The 14618-nt window shown below is 46.9% G+C and overlaps 1 protein-coding gene across 11 annotated transcripts in view; it reads right to left on the bottom strand.

The window, feature by feature from the left end:
* The window catches only part of DLG1 (discs large MAGUK scaffold protein 1), a 360129-nt gene that overhangs the window by 158699 nt on the left and 186812 nt on the right, over positions 1 to 14618 (bottom strand). For 6 of the 11 annotated variants that reach the window (XM_075938333.1, XM_075938326.1, XM_075938327.1 and 3 more), the window contains 2 exons: positions 7405 to 7574; positions 6546 to 6685 (listed from right to left, as the gene is read on the bottom strand). In XM_075938333.1, the coding sequence (XP_075794448.1) occupies positions 6546 to 6685; positions 7405 to 7574 (310 nt within the window). The remainder of the gene's footprint in view (positions 1 to 6545; positions 6686 to 7404; positions 7575 to 14618) is intronic. The other 5 variants (XM_075938332.1, XM_075938325.1, XM_075938334.1 and 2 more) reach the window with 1 other exon arrangement.

Genomic DNA, 14618 nt, shown 5'->3' with positions numbered 1-14618 from the left:
CACCTTATGTGCTGCTTAAAGTATCAAACTACAAGCCTGAGATCAAAGAACTTAGCAAGGCCAAGAATCACACTAACGGGCAAGATCTGCATCTTTCTTTATTAATGAAGTTGCTGTAAGTAGAAATAATATTGACTTTAAAAAGTATCATTGGCACTTAGATCCATACATAAAGGTGAATAGGTGAAAACTCGGCACTCCACCTCTGAAAGATTGGTGACCCCAGATCTGTACTCTAACTAAACTAACAAACTATAACTACATAAAACATCTGTGAAGTCCAAACCACTGGAGAAAGGAAGACTTGGAAGAGCAAGAAACCATTCTAGCAATCGTCATGGGCAGTCAGAAGGATGAGAGAGTGTACAAGGCCAATAGTGCCCCTTATACCAGCACATATGTGTGAGGCTGCAGAGCAGGGATGGGCAATAATTTTTTGCCAGGGGCCACTTAGGAAATTTTTGAAATGGTCATGGGCTGCACAGGAAGGAGGGTGGGGGGGCGGCACTGAGCGGAAGGGGAGGGGGTAAGATATTTCTGGGTTCTCCACCCCCAGACAATGATTGGTCTGAGAATCAGGGAGTGCCTTTGCCCCCACCCCACGTTCCCCCAGGGTGCCCATGCCCCTGGTGTAGGAGGGGACTTCCCTCACTCCCCTGCCCCTAGGCCAATTAAGACCTAGGGCAGGGGGAGCAAGCGAAGCCTCCTCCCACCCTGCCAGGAGCTTCAAGCGCTCACAGGGCGGCGGCAGAGTGGAGAAGGCTTCGCGCACTCCCCCGTCCCCCTCAACCCTAATTGCGTGGGGGCAGGGAAGCAGCAGGACCTCCATGGACCAGATCCACCCACCTGGCGGGCCGGATCTGGCCTCAGAAGGCACTTTTGCCCACCCCTGCTCCAGAGGGTGCTAGGGTTAGCCATATGGATACCACTAAAAGAAAAAAATCTCAAGCAAGTATGCACGCATCATCTTCATATCCTACAATGGAATTAATATGAGCAAATTGGGGGATGGGAGAGCCAGGCTGCTCCAGCCAAGCTGCACTGGGGGGACAGGGAGGTGTCCCCCTTAATTGGTTAACCGGTTGACCAATTAAACAGGATTTTACATCCCTACTTTCCAACTAGGAACATAAAAAATGTTCAAAAATAGTAACTGTGTAACCATTGAAAATTCATTAGCTACACGGTTAAACGTTTTATCCAGAGATGTAGGAGTAGGGAGGAAAGGGTGGTTGAAGGGATTCCCCCAAGCCACTGGTCTCAGTTGCTGGCCCCACAGCATGGACTCTGCTGCTGGCATAGTCCCAGCTGCTGGCCCAACACCATAAGCTCTCAGTCAGCAGCTCTGCTGCCAGCAGGGTCCCAGCTGCTGGCACTGCAATCATGTGGCAGGCTCTGTTGCCAGCAGTGGTGCGGCTGCTGGCCCCATGCTGTGGGCTCTGTCACTGGCACCGTACTGCGGCCTCTGTCACTGGAATCATCCTAGCTGCCATCCCGGAGCTACAGGTTATGCTTCTGGCAGCATCCTAATGTGCACAAGGTCCTGGCTGCCAACTCCTCAGGAACCTAGTGAAGTTTAACTGTTAATGGGTTCAACTCTTACAAACTTAGTTCCAACATATGGATATTTTTCTGTTTTAAATCACTTGTTTTCATGTCTCTGAACATTTTCCATTTCTGTTGCATAATATTTAAAAATGGAATGACAAACTAAAGAGAATAACCAAGGTCTAACCCTAACAATCCAAATTCTGCTTACAATTATAACACCATAAATCCAGAGTAAGTGAAGTCAACAGAATTATTTTTAAGTTACAGTCATGTTTGGCACAGTGAGATTCTATAGCTGTAGATTAGGTCAGAATATGTCCATGCAACTAGAACTTAGTTAACAAGTGTGTTGATACACAAACCTGCATACAATCCACATCACATTCTTCAAGCGTTAACACTAGTAAAAACTGTAATAAAAGTGAGATGAAATTATTTGAATACACAAATGAGAAATGATAAACGAGCAAGTGCCATTTTCACACTTTCACTGATAAAATACAAACAGAAATACAACGAAGCTTGACTTCACCTCACAGTTTTAGTTTTGAATGCCACTTTTCCTCATTTGTATAACTAGGACTGAGAAAGAAGACTATACTGTATTCTGTGTAGCATCTTCACAATAATCCTTTAAAGTATTTTAAAAATGTAAATCTTTTAAAATATGTAAAGGTTTTACAAAACTATGCTTTAGTTGAAAGATATTTTTAATTAACCATTTTCAGGCCTTTGTGGCTTTACACTGCTCTATCCTGCACATTCACTCCAGACATCAGTCATCTTGATACATAAATAAAAGGGGAAAGGTTTTCCCAAAACTGAATTACAGTCCTATGGGGGATGTTAAAGTGCACTTAATTCTGTAAACATTATAAATGCTGAAATTTACTGGGGTTAAACATTTACATGCCGGGGGGGGGGGGGGGGGGGGAGGAGGAGAGGAAGGAGGTGGAGAGACACACGCACCGGCTCCCACCTAGTCCCTCCCACCCCGAGCTACTGCCTCTGCATCAGAGGCAGCAATGCAAGGGACAGGGGGATGGCTTAAAAGCTGGCTCCCCAAGAGCACTGGCTTCTGCCTCTCTCCCCAACTCAAACAGAGACAAGTGAGAGTGAGGGCTGCACGTAGCCATTAGGATTAACCAATGAACCCAGGCTTGTCAGTTAATCATTGAAACAGGTACATGCTCACATCCTTAACTCCTATGTACAGGCAGTCCCCGAGTTAAGCGGATCCGACATAAGTTACGAACTTATGTCGGATCCGCAGTTACGAACAGGGTTTGCTGCCCGTCTCCCTGGTTTGCTGGAGACCAGCAGACCAGGGAGACAGGGAGCAAAGCCGGGGAGCATGCGAGCAGCGGACAGCCCAGACGCGCCGTGTCTGTCCCGCTGCCGGCATGCTCCGCTGCTTTGCTCCCCATCTCCCTGGTCTGCTGGTCTCCAGCAGACCAGGGAGCCGCGGAGCAAAGCCGCGGAGGACCCGAGCTGTGGGACCGTGGTGTATCTCAGTCCCCCGCCCGCGTCTCCCTGGTCTGCGGGGGAGTGGGGCGGGGGGGCACAGCTAGTACGCCCCCCCTCCTCACCCCCCAGCAGTCCAGGCTTTTCTCCGGATGCCTGTGGTAGAGCAGCTGGGGCGCTGCCGGTTGGTCCCGCAGCGCCGCTCTGGGCGCTACTGGACCAACCCAGCAGCACTCCAGCTGCTCTTCCCCAGGCATCCTGATTCAGCCGCTGCTGGTCAGTTTCAGCAGCGGCTGAATCAGGATGCCTGGGGCAGAGCAGCTGGGGTGCTGCTGGGTTGCTCCAGTAGCGCCGCTCCACGGCACTACTGGACCAATCCACCAGCACCCTAGCTGCTCTGCCCCAGGCGTCCCCAAGTCAGCCGCTGCTGAAACTGACCAACACTGACTACAGGAAGCCCGAGGCAGAATTGCTCTGCTCCGGGCTTCCTGGAATCAGCCGCTGATCAGTTTCAGCAGCAGCTGACTTGGGGACGCCTGGGGTTCTTAAGTTGAATCTGTATGTAAGTCGGAACTGGCGTCCAGATTCAGCCTGTTGAAACTGATCAGAGGCTGATTCCAGGAAGCCCGGGGCAGAGTAACTACCGTTACTTGGGGATAGGAAGCCTAGTCCGAACTACCTAGTCCGTGCCACATGTAGCCGCGCGGCACGGAGTCCGCACTAGCGGACATTTAAAAATGGTACCGCCCGGCAAGATGTAAATGAAGCCCGGGAAATTCAAATCCCGGGCTTCATTTGCAACTCCGGTTGCCTACATTACCACCCTAGTTCGAACTAGGGTGGTAGTGTAGACATACCCAAATATACTCACTGCTTCCAATTAATTCCCTGGACCTGAAGAATGTACCTAAATTGGACATAGCTTAAATTTAAAGACTCATTTTTGAGAAACTTGACACAGACTTTTTTCTCTCCTCTCCCCCACCCAACTGGAATTAGAGATGAAAATGGAAACGATGTGCTATGTTTGGCTTTCCACCACTAATGTCAGAGAGAAACAGAACTTGTGCTGGGTAGAATTAGCATCTCGGTCCAATTTAGAAGCAGTGGCTAGTATTGAATATTCAATATAGCATCTTCCAAATGCTGAAGGCCAATTTAAAATTTTGCCTGTGCCTGCAGAGCCCAAATGACCGATGGAGATTTTATACACAGACAGCACCAAAACTAATTTTCAGGACTGACCCTTATACTGTCTCTATACAAATTCAAGCATAATGAGGTCCTGATGCTGGTTAGGGCACTACTGTAACACATTGAAATACTTATGTTGAAAATGTTTATTCAGTGCTTATATAATATCACATTTGGTACTCAAATGAAATTTGTTCCGTAAACTCAATTCAGAGGGGCTTGGGCACGAAACTCTGTGGTTGCACTGAAGTGAAGAGAAAGTATAGCTCTGCAAACTAGGAGTTTGGATCTCTGAGTTTCATAAATCCGCCATGAACTACTGGAGATACAGCTATCAACATGGATGCTTTCTCGCTGTCTTTAGATTTCTTTCTGTGCCATGCAATTGAATTGCAATAGAAGCATGCTGCTAGGTAAACCTGGGAACCTCCCTAGTGGAATAGTGATAGAAATGTAGCCGTGTTAGTCTGGGGTAGCTGAAGCAAAATGCAGGACAATGTAGCACTTTAAAGACTAACAAGATGGTTTATTAGATGATGAGCTTTCGTGGGCCAGACCCACTTCCTCAGATCAAATAGTGGAAGAAAATAGTCACAACCATATATACCAAAGGATACAATTAAAAAAAAAGTGAACACATATGAAAAGGACAAATCACATTTCAGAACAGGAGGGGAATGCGGGGGGGGGGGGGGGGGGGAGGAAGGTAAGTGTCTGTGAATTGATATTAGAAGTGGGGAGAGTGGGATGTTTGTGAGTTAACGGTATTAGAGGTGATAATTGGGGAAGCTATCTTGGTAATGGGTAAGATAGTTTGAGTGTTTGTTCATTCCTTCCCGGAGAGTGTCGAATTTTAACATGAATGACAGTTCAGAGGATTCCCTTTCAAGTGCAGATGTAAAAGGTCTTTGTAGCAGAATGCAGGTGGTTAAGTCATTGAGAGAGTGTCCTTTCCGGTTAAAATGGCAAGAAACTGTTTTTTCTTTGTGATCTTGTCTGATATCTGTTTTGTGGGCATTAATCCTTTGGCGAAGTGTCTGAGATGTTTGTCCAATGTACATAGCAGACGGACACTTTCGGCACATGATAGAATGTCACTGTGGAAAATAGTTCTCTCTGCTGCCATACCATCTCCCTAATCCACAGATTACCCACCAACCCCAAAAAGGAAGGATCAGATTCTTACTCTTAGACCAAGGATCACTTTATTCTAAGGCTGTCAAATTATTTTAAAATTAATTGCAATTAATCAGTTTTTAATCATACTGCTAAACAATACAGAATACACATAAACAGTTAAATTTGTATTCTATGATTGTTAAACAGAGTGATTAACCACACAATTAATTATGATTTTAAATCACATGATTACTCAATTTTTAACTGCTTGACAACTCAAAAAATAATATACAAGTGAGCACTGTACCCTTTGTAATCTCTGTTGTAACTGAAATCAATACCTATGAAAATGTAGAAAAACACCCAAAGCCATTTATTATAAATGTAATAGGTATTGTATTACTGTTTAACAGTGTTATTAAAACGGCAATCACAGTTAACTGCTTGAGTTAATTGCTTGAGTTAAACTGCAATTAGTTGACAGTCATACTTTATTCTATGAATATTTTCTTTGCTTTTGCAGAGTAAAGTACTATTCAGTGTGACTGTACCTGGCTGGACTAGCTGGAATTAAAACCTGCCTCCTAGTTTCATGATGAGACCCCTGGAGTATGCTATGGACATTATAGGGTTACTGGTGAGAAGAGCATTATTTTTCTCTCTTACGCGCTCAAGTCAGCTTTCATGCGCTTGCTTTGAAAGACAGACAAAACCTAAATAAAACACTAATGAATAGCACTGAACTTTGTAAACCAATATAAGAAGATACATCTACTTCCAGGCGAGTCATCCTTACTTACAGGTATGCAGAAAAAAGTAACTGGATTCCTTACCCTTTAGGGATTTTTAGGACAATAGATGATAGTGGTACCAAAGGCTATTTTAAAAGTTGGAATTGTCCCGCTTCTCTAGAGACTTAAGGGCAAACCCTGGAAACGAAGCATATTGATTGCTACAGGATTCAGGTCTGATTTTTAAATAGAATATTTAACCAAGTTATTTTCTGAATTGAGAAGCAATGAAGAAGGAGAATTTATTACAATATTTACATTTCTTTGCAAGAATCTGTTTGTACTAAGTTCTAGATACAATATGTATGATGGATCTGTCTTGCCTGGTCTATAGACAGCTCCCTTCATACTTCACTGAATTAGAGCATTGTTTTGTATGTACCAATAAGTAGTATGCCCAGAAGGGAAAGTACAGCCTTTACTTACAGCTAGAAGTTTGTCTCCAATCTGAAGTTTGCCATCTTTATGTGCTGCACCTCCTTCAATAATTTTGGTTACATAGATACTGTTGTCACCAGGAATATGCTGATTTCCAACACCACCAGCTATGCTGAACCCAAGTCCTGCTTGAAAATAAAGTTATTTTTCCACAGATCGTTTAAAACTCTTAATACTAATTTGATGATAATCACAATAGTGACCTGAGCCACTACAATGCTATAGAAATAATAATAATTTAACATGACAGGTTATTGAGCAGGCAAATTATACCTGTGAAAACAATAACTGATTTTTTTCAACATAGTAAAATGATCAGATCGCTCCCTTAAACAAAAAAAAGAGATTTAATTTTTGACGGAGATGCAACGTTTACAGAGAAATGTAGGTGAGGCAACCACACAGCTCAAGTTACTGTAACTGTAATGATTACCCAATTATATCACTTAGAAGAATAGCTTTGCGATGTTCCATAACGTATAAGTACAGAAACAAGCAGAAAAAGTCATTTTTTACATGAAAAGTTTATTCCAGTGCGATCACCAGAGTATTCCTCTTAAAAATGACTATTATCAAGGAAGTGATTTAACTCCTCACAAATTCCTTGCATTTAAAGACAAATATTATGCTTGCTAGGTGAAGTGTGCCAGAACAATTAATAACTTTATCTCTGCACTTAAAATTTATCTGTGTTATTTGCATTATTCTGTTACTGTCAATCCTCAAAAGTTCCATTAGTAATGTGGACTAATACAATTTCTGTGTATTCACCAAGAAATTGAGGCCTGCAATTTGATGGCAACTTTTTCTTTTTTTGTGTAACAGAAGCTTTATACTTGACACATACCTTTAGGCCCTTTAACAAGTTTTATCTCCATTATTTTTTCTGTGACTGGCTTTCTTCTTTTGACATACAACCGCACAATGGATCCTGCCTCCTTTAACGCTTCAACTGCTTTGCTGTGTGTCACATCACGAACATCCACTTCATTTACTCGTAATATACAATCGTTAACCCTGAGGACACCGATGCTTTCATTTAGTTGAGGTATTATAGTGCCCTGAACATATTAGGTGTCCAATAACATTTTAACAAGTTGATAATAATAATACAATAAAATGTATCATACATTATTTAAAATACATAGACTAAATATTCTTTAAAATAAAAACAGTACTGAAACTGCAATGTAAACAAGTCCAATTTCAAAGGAAATAATAAATGATTTATACAGAATATTTTGTCTAAAGATCAAAATGTCTTCCGTTAAGAGGCGGTTATCTATAACAGGAGGTTCTTATCTGTATACCACACATGGGTGCACGTGCCTACCATGTACCAAGGTCTGGAAATGTTTCTTACCAGTGTCCAATGACCGTCATGTGTGCATGCTCCCAAATGAGGAGATAATAGGCAGCACAGAGGTTGACACCTCTCCAGTTTCCCTCTTGCCATCTTAAAGTTTGAAAGCAGAGGGAATGTAAGACAGGTAATGGAATACAGATAGGGACCACATATCTAGAAGACTCTCCAGTTATCGGTAAATAACATCTTCCTCTCTTCAAGCAAAGGTCCCTATGCATATTCCACACACATTTGACTCACAAGCAGTCATCAGTGCAGAGTTGACTATAGAGATAATGGAAGTGCAGTTCTCACTACAGGTTGGCCAATGGAGCACCAGGTGGATGCATGACATAAGCCTTCTCATGACACATCCGCTCAATGAGGCTGATGTGGCAGCTTGCACTCGTGTAGAGTGAACTCTGGTTCTATCAAGCTGGGTACACCTGACTAGTTGTAGTATTCCAGAACACACATTTGGAAATTCTTTAAAAGAAGAGAGCTGGACCCAAGGACCCTTCAGCAATAGCCTAAAAGAACCTCAGTGATGTGCAACTGGCTCAAGTACTAAGAAGGTGGAAAGCTAGCTTACAATGGACCTAGAGGTATTGTAGGGCTCTCTGCGGAGGTGAGCAGTCTGGGGCAGAGAACAGGTAAGTGCTGGGAATGGGAGCGGTACCCATTTTGGAATGATATCAATGATTCATCTGCTGAGTCTGAAGAGCATTCAGTACCACACCAGGGTGGGCACATATTGGGAAACGGTAGTGACATGAGGCAGAGTCCTACCTGTGAGGCATGCAGTGCCTGTGCCGAGCCCAACTCCATGCCTGGAGGCCAAGGGGCTTGCAACTGCCCTAGCTCTAAGGCAGCTAGCCACGGCAGAAAGTGAGCCATTGTGGCTATGAGGTCCCTGGCAGCCTCGAACATGTCAAAGTCTTCCTACTGGCTCAACGGCTGAGCAGGAGCTGACAGTGGCAGAAGCAGCAGTGCCACGTGTTGGTGTCCGTGTGCCAGAGTCCTTTGTGTAGCACTCTGGTGAGCAACCAGTATCATTCTAATGCTCTTATGCATTCCCCCTGTCGCTTCGATATCAAGAGTCAGCATAGGGGGCAGGGAGCGGGAACCAGCTTAAAAGCTGGTTTCCCTCAGCACTGATTGCACGGTACTGCCTGCCCCCCCACCCTGTTGCAGCCCATGGCACAGCCTCTGTCCACAGCAACCTTGGGCCCACAGCGGAGAGAGACTCATCCCTGACAGCAGCCTCTGTCTGCAGGGAGCTGAGACCTCCCACGGACAGAGGTTACTGCCAGCCCAGTCTCTCTCTGCAGCCAGCCCAGGCCACCACTGACAGAGGCTGCTTCATGGCAGCCTTTTTTCCCCCTCCCCCCCGCCCGCTTGCAAATACACAGCAGTCTCTGTCCACAGGGAGCTCGGACTCCTTGAAAAGGAGCTTCTGCCATCCCGCACTGCTTCTGTATCAGAGGCAGCAGCGCTGGGTGGCAAGCAGCTGGTCTGGACAGAGGCAGCAGCACAGGGTGGCAGGGGGTTCCCTGGGAGTCGAGCTGGATTGCACTGTCTGCCAGTTTCACACTCAGGGACAACAGAATAGTCGAGTAACCGGTAAGAATTTATGTGGTTACTCAACCATTCAATTACCAGATATCTAACATTCCTAGTTGGTGCCAGAAAACTGTGTGTCAGATGGTGGTGGGCCATTGTGCTCAGCTTACCCCAGTGCCAAACACGCTGTGGTGGGAGCATATGGGTTGAAGGTGGGCCCAGTTCAGGAGCCTGGGCTGGTGCCAGAAGATGATCTGGTGCTGGGAGGTGGAGAGGAGTGTCTATCAACACTGATGTTGATGGCGCTGCTATTGATACTAACTGCCTGTTCGATGATGCCAAATTGCAGGCCTCCTCATGGCAATCAGTCGGCAGTGCCGAGCTCAGAGAAGACATCAGCTCTATCAAACGACAAGCAGTGTCGAAGGTGTCTGGTGTGGAGGATTGGTGGACGTACTCCACAGGCATGTCCTGTAAGTCAAGGCTGACCACCCACTCCGAGCTCAACTTGCACCTATCAGGAGCACACAGGTGCAACAAGGTCGCTGGAGCTATAAAGTGTCCTGCCAGTGGATGTGCTCTGTCTTCATGCTGAGACGAAGACCTGCCCATGCGGGTCTCTTTTTCTTCTGCAGCACCAGAGATTGCGAACAGTGCTGAGAAGTGGTACCAGAGCTCAGTGCCACTGAAGGTCTTGGTGCCCCCGATGACTCCCACATCAACGCTGGTATACTTTGGATTACTGGTGTTGATTCTTGTAGCGGCCCATCGGGGTTCCCCCACCTCCTGCACCTCCGTAGTGGCACAAACAGACTCCACCAGCCAGTAGAATAGAGGGAGTTTATTGCTTCTCCAGGATACAGCACAGCACAGATGTAATCTGGTTACAGGAACTAGGGCTAGGAGGCCTCAGTGCCCCCCTCCCTTGAGATGGGGGGTGGCTGGGCCCTAAAATCCCAGCCCCCTCCCTAGCTCCTTCTCCCCTGCTTCCCAGACAGAAACTAAAGACGTCCCTTCCAGCCCTGCCCACCAGCGAGGGGGTGGCCTCCCCTCCTTCCTTTGTTTCTCTCCCTGGGAGGTAACCGGTGGAACAGGTTACCTCCCTGTCCCATCAGCTACTCTGCTGGGCCGTGGTACAGACAACAGCCAGTGGGGGTCTCCCACAGCCCCAGCCTAGCAACCAGCAAGGTACCAACACTATGTCACAGTTCTGGTTGCGGTTAGAGAGATGACTCTGAGCAAAAGTTTTAGTCTGGAGTCCCTCTCCCTTTTTTGTCCTGGGCTAAAAGGCTCTTCAAATTTTGCAGCTCCCGGACAATAGTTCCTCCCCCAGACACTTGAAGCAGGCATTGTGGGGTCTGCTGTAGGGCATAGGTTTCAAACAGTGCAAGCACGGTTTAAAGCTGTGTGGCCCAGGCATTCCACATCAAGGAGAAGCAGCCATCGGAAGATCTGCTACTACTATCTAAGTAACACTAACGGATTACATTTCTAAACTACTTATAGCTAAATTATGTACAGGTAGACCACTAAGGACACACTTGCAAGCACAAGCAAGGAGCATTCCAACAATCATCACAGGCAGTAAGAAGGAACTGAAGGGGGTAGGGCAAGCAGGGGTATATATCCGTTGATATACAGGAACCACTCAAGGGGGCCCTCAGCTGGCCCAACAGTACCACTGAGGAGGAAAAGCTTTTAATATTCGTACACACGGCATATGCACACCTACATGGAACGGACATGACCAAGCACTCGAAGAACTAAATTAGTTCTAGCTACAGAACTAACTGACAAAAGCCTTCATTAAAGCACTTCAGGTTGCCCAGAGTTATTTCACACCCTTCTAAAAGGTCAAGTTTAGCAAAATTCAAAGCACTGAAATTCAGGAAACACAGAATTAAAGTACATGCTAATGCTACCTTCACTCTTTATCTAGAGGTGGAAATAGTCACTGGAAAATATCTGAATGCACTCTAGGTGTATTCACTGTCAATAGTGGATGCAATACCTGGAGTAACTTGGTAGAAGTTTAATTGTGAGATGAGATATGCAAAGGTCTTCCTAACCTTAACTGTTGTTCTCTACACCCATCTGTTACATAGGAGAATCAGAGTCATGTGGAGAAGCCCTATAGTCTCAATGGGTACGTCTACACTACAACGTTAATTCGAACTAACTTAGTTCGAATTAGTTAATTCGAACTAAGCTAATTCGAACTAACGCGTCTAGAACTAAAAACTAGTCCGAATTAACGTTTTGCTAATTCGAACTAGCAAGTCCACATTAAGTGGACCCTGAACAGGGCTTAAGGATGGCCGGAAGCAGTGCCGGCAGGGCATCAGAGGAGGACTTAGAGCGTGGAGCTGCTGTCTCAGGCTAGCCAAGGGCTGCGCTTAAAGGGTCCCGACCCCCACCCCGGACAGACAGTTCTAAGGGGTGCCCCGCTTGCAAAGCAGTCCTGGCTTGGATTGCCCGGAGTACCCACACTGGGCACATCACACCACTCGGCCATCAGCCCGGCTGCACTTGCCGCAGGCTGCCATCTGGGGAGAGGGGGCAATCGGGGGGCTGCAGGAGAGCTTCCACCCCCAGAAGCCCGCAGAGCCAGCCCAGTCCTCCCCATCGGGGGCTCGTACCCCATTCCTCCCTCACCTCCTTCCACTTACCCTTCCCTAGCCCCCCTTCTTATTGATGTACAAAATAAAGATAACGTGTCTTCCAACACTGACTCTGTCTTTATTGAACAAAACTGGGGGAGACTGGGAAAAGGAGGTGGGAGAGGGGAAGAGAAAGGCTGGGAGAGGGGAGGGCAACTAACATGATCAGGGGTTGGGAACAGGTCCCATATGAAGAGAGGCAAAAGAGACTGGGACTGTTCAGCTTAGAAAAGAGGAGATGGAGCGTGGACAGGATAGAGGTCTCTAAAAGCAGGGGTTGGGTGGAGAGGGTGCATTCAGAAAAGTTCTTCCTGAGTTCCCATAAAGAAGGACTAGAGGACACCAAAGGAAAGGAATGGGTAGCAGGCTTCAAATTAGTAAGAGAAAGTTGTTCTTCAGAAAGCAAATAGTTAACCTGTGGAACTCCTTGCTGCAGGAGGCTGTGAAGGCTACAACTAGAACAGAGTTTAAAGGGAAGTGAAATCAAGTCATGGAGGTTGGGTCCATGGAGTGGTCTTAGCCAGGGGGTAGGAGTGCTGTCCCTGCCCAAAGTTTGTGGAAGGCTGGAGAGGGATGGCACGAGACAAATGGCTTGGTCACTGTCTTCGGTCCATCCCCTCCAGGGTCCCTAGGGTTGGCCGCTGTCGGCAGACAGGCTACTGGGCTAGATGGACCTTTGGTCTGACCCAGGACGGCCATTGTAAGCTCAGGGCTCAGGGTCGGGGGTCTCAGTGGACCCCCTTGATTTTCATGCACACCTGCTCCTGGGTGGCCAGGCTGGCAGCTCTCCTGCCCTAGACGGCCACTTTCCTGTGCCTAGTGCGGAGATCGTGGACGAGGTCCACGATGTCCGCACTAGCCCAGGAAGGTGCCCGCCTCTTGTGGTCCAGGGCAAGCTCCCGGGAGCCGCCAACCTGGTCCCGGGAAGAGGGGGAGGGCTGGGGGACATCGGGTGGGTGGCTCTGTGCCGTGCCAGGTGCAGGGTCTGCTGGCTGGGTGCTGGCAGGCTTGCACCTGGCACGGGCACCGTAGCCAGCCCGTGCCCCTTTAAGCGGTCCGGGGCCGGGAGGGGGGCAGACGAGTTTCCCTGGTGTTGGCCAGAGTGGCCACCAGGGAAACCTGGGGAGGGCTAGACGCCCACTAGTTCGAATTAAGGGGCTACACACCCCTTAATTCGAACTAGTAAGTTCGAACTAGGCTTAGTCCTCGTAAAATGAGGTTTTCCTAGTTCGAACTAAGCGCTCCGCTAGTTCGATTCAAATTCGAACTAGCGGAGCGCAAGTGTAGTGGCTATGAATGTTAGTTCGAACTAACATCCGTTAGTTCGAACATTGTAGTGTAGACATACCCAATAAGATTGTCTCAACTGAATGGGTGTGTCTAGACTACACCTCTCTGTCGACAGAGAGATGTAGATTAGGTATGTCGAAATTGCTAATGAAGCCGGGATTTAAATATCCCACGCCTCATTAACATAAACATGGCTGCCGCTTTTTTTTCAAAACTGCGCTTTTATCGAAACAATGGCAGTCTAGATGCGGATCTGTCAAAAATAAAGCCTTTTTCAAGAGATCCTGTAAACCTCATTTTTTGAGGACGTACGTGTCAGCTAGATTCTTCCTAGCATACCCCCGGCCGCCAGCGTGTGCTGCGGTATTGTGCAATCGCACAGAATGATGGTTGCACACTTGCATGCGGCCATTCCTTCTCTACACCGGACTCTCTTATCCCTGAGCAAAGAGGAGGACAGTGGGTCTGGAGCACCCACAGGGACACATCTCGAAGAACTCCAGTTGCTGCACAAGGTGAGTAACCTTCCCTTCTTCTTCGAGGGTCCCTGTGGGTGCTCCACGTAGGTGACTATGCAGCAGTATTCCTGCTTGGCGGTGGCGTTCGATGTTGGACAGGACCATACACCCAAATCTAGTGTCTGAGTCCTCAAAGGTCTGAATTGCATAATGTTGCGCAAATATGTTGGCTGAAGCCCATGTTGCTGGAAAGCAGTCGTGATAGATCTTTTGGAATGCGCTCATATGGATGGAGACAGACTGTTCTCAGTAGTGACAGATGGCAGAATAAGGAGCAATGGTCTCAAGTTACAATGGGAGAGGTCCAGGTTGGATATTAGGAAAAACTATTACACTAGGAGTGTGGTGAAGTACTGGAATGGGTTACCTAGGGAGGTGGTGGAATTTTCATCCCTAAAGGTTTTTAAGTCTTGGCTTGACAAAGCCCTGACTGGGTTGATCTAGTTGGGACTGGTTCTGCTTTAGGCAGAGAGCTGGACATGATGATCTCCTGAGCCCTATGAATCTAGAAACCAGCCCTATGATTGTGTCCAACATGAGGTTCCAGTCCCATGATGGCACTGAATCTCTACATGGTGGACACAGGTTTTGTATCCCTTTCCAAAATCTCTTAACACACGGGTTGGAAAAAACAGAATATCCTTGTATGGGTGGGTGTATCACTGATATAGCTGACAAATGTAGT

This window comes from Pelodiscus sinensis, chromosome 10 (assembly GCF_049634645.1).
Source record: "Pelodiscus sinensis isolate JC-2024 chromosome 10, ASM4963464v1, whole genome shotgun sequence".
Classification (NCBI taxonomy): domain Eukaryota; kingdom Metazoa; phylum Chordata; order Testudines; family Trionychidae; genus Pelodiscus; species Pelodiscus sinensis.
Note: the sequence above shows the minus strand (reverse complement) of the source record. Positions and strands in the feature narration are given on the sequence as shown.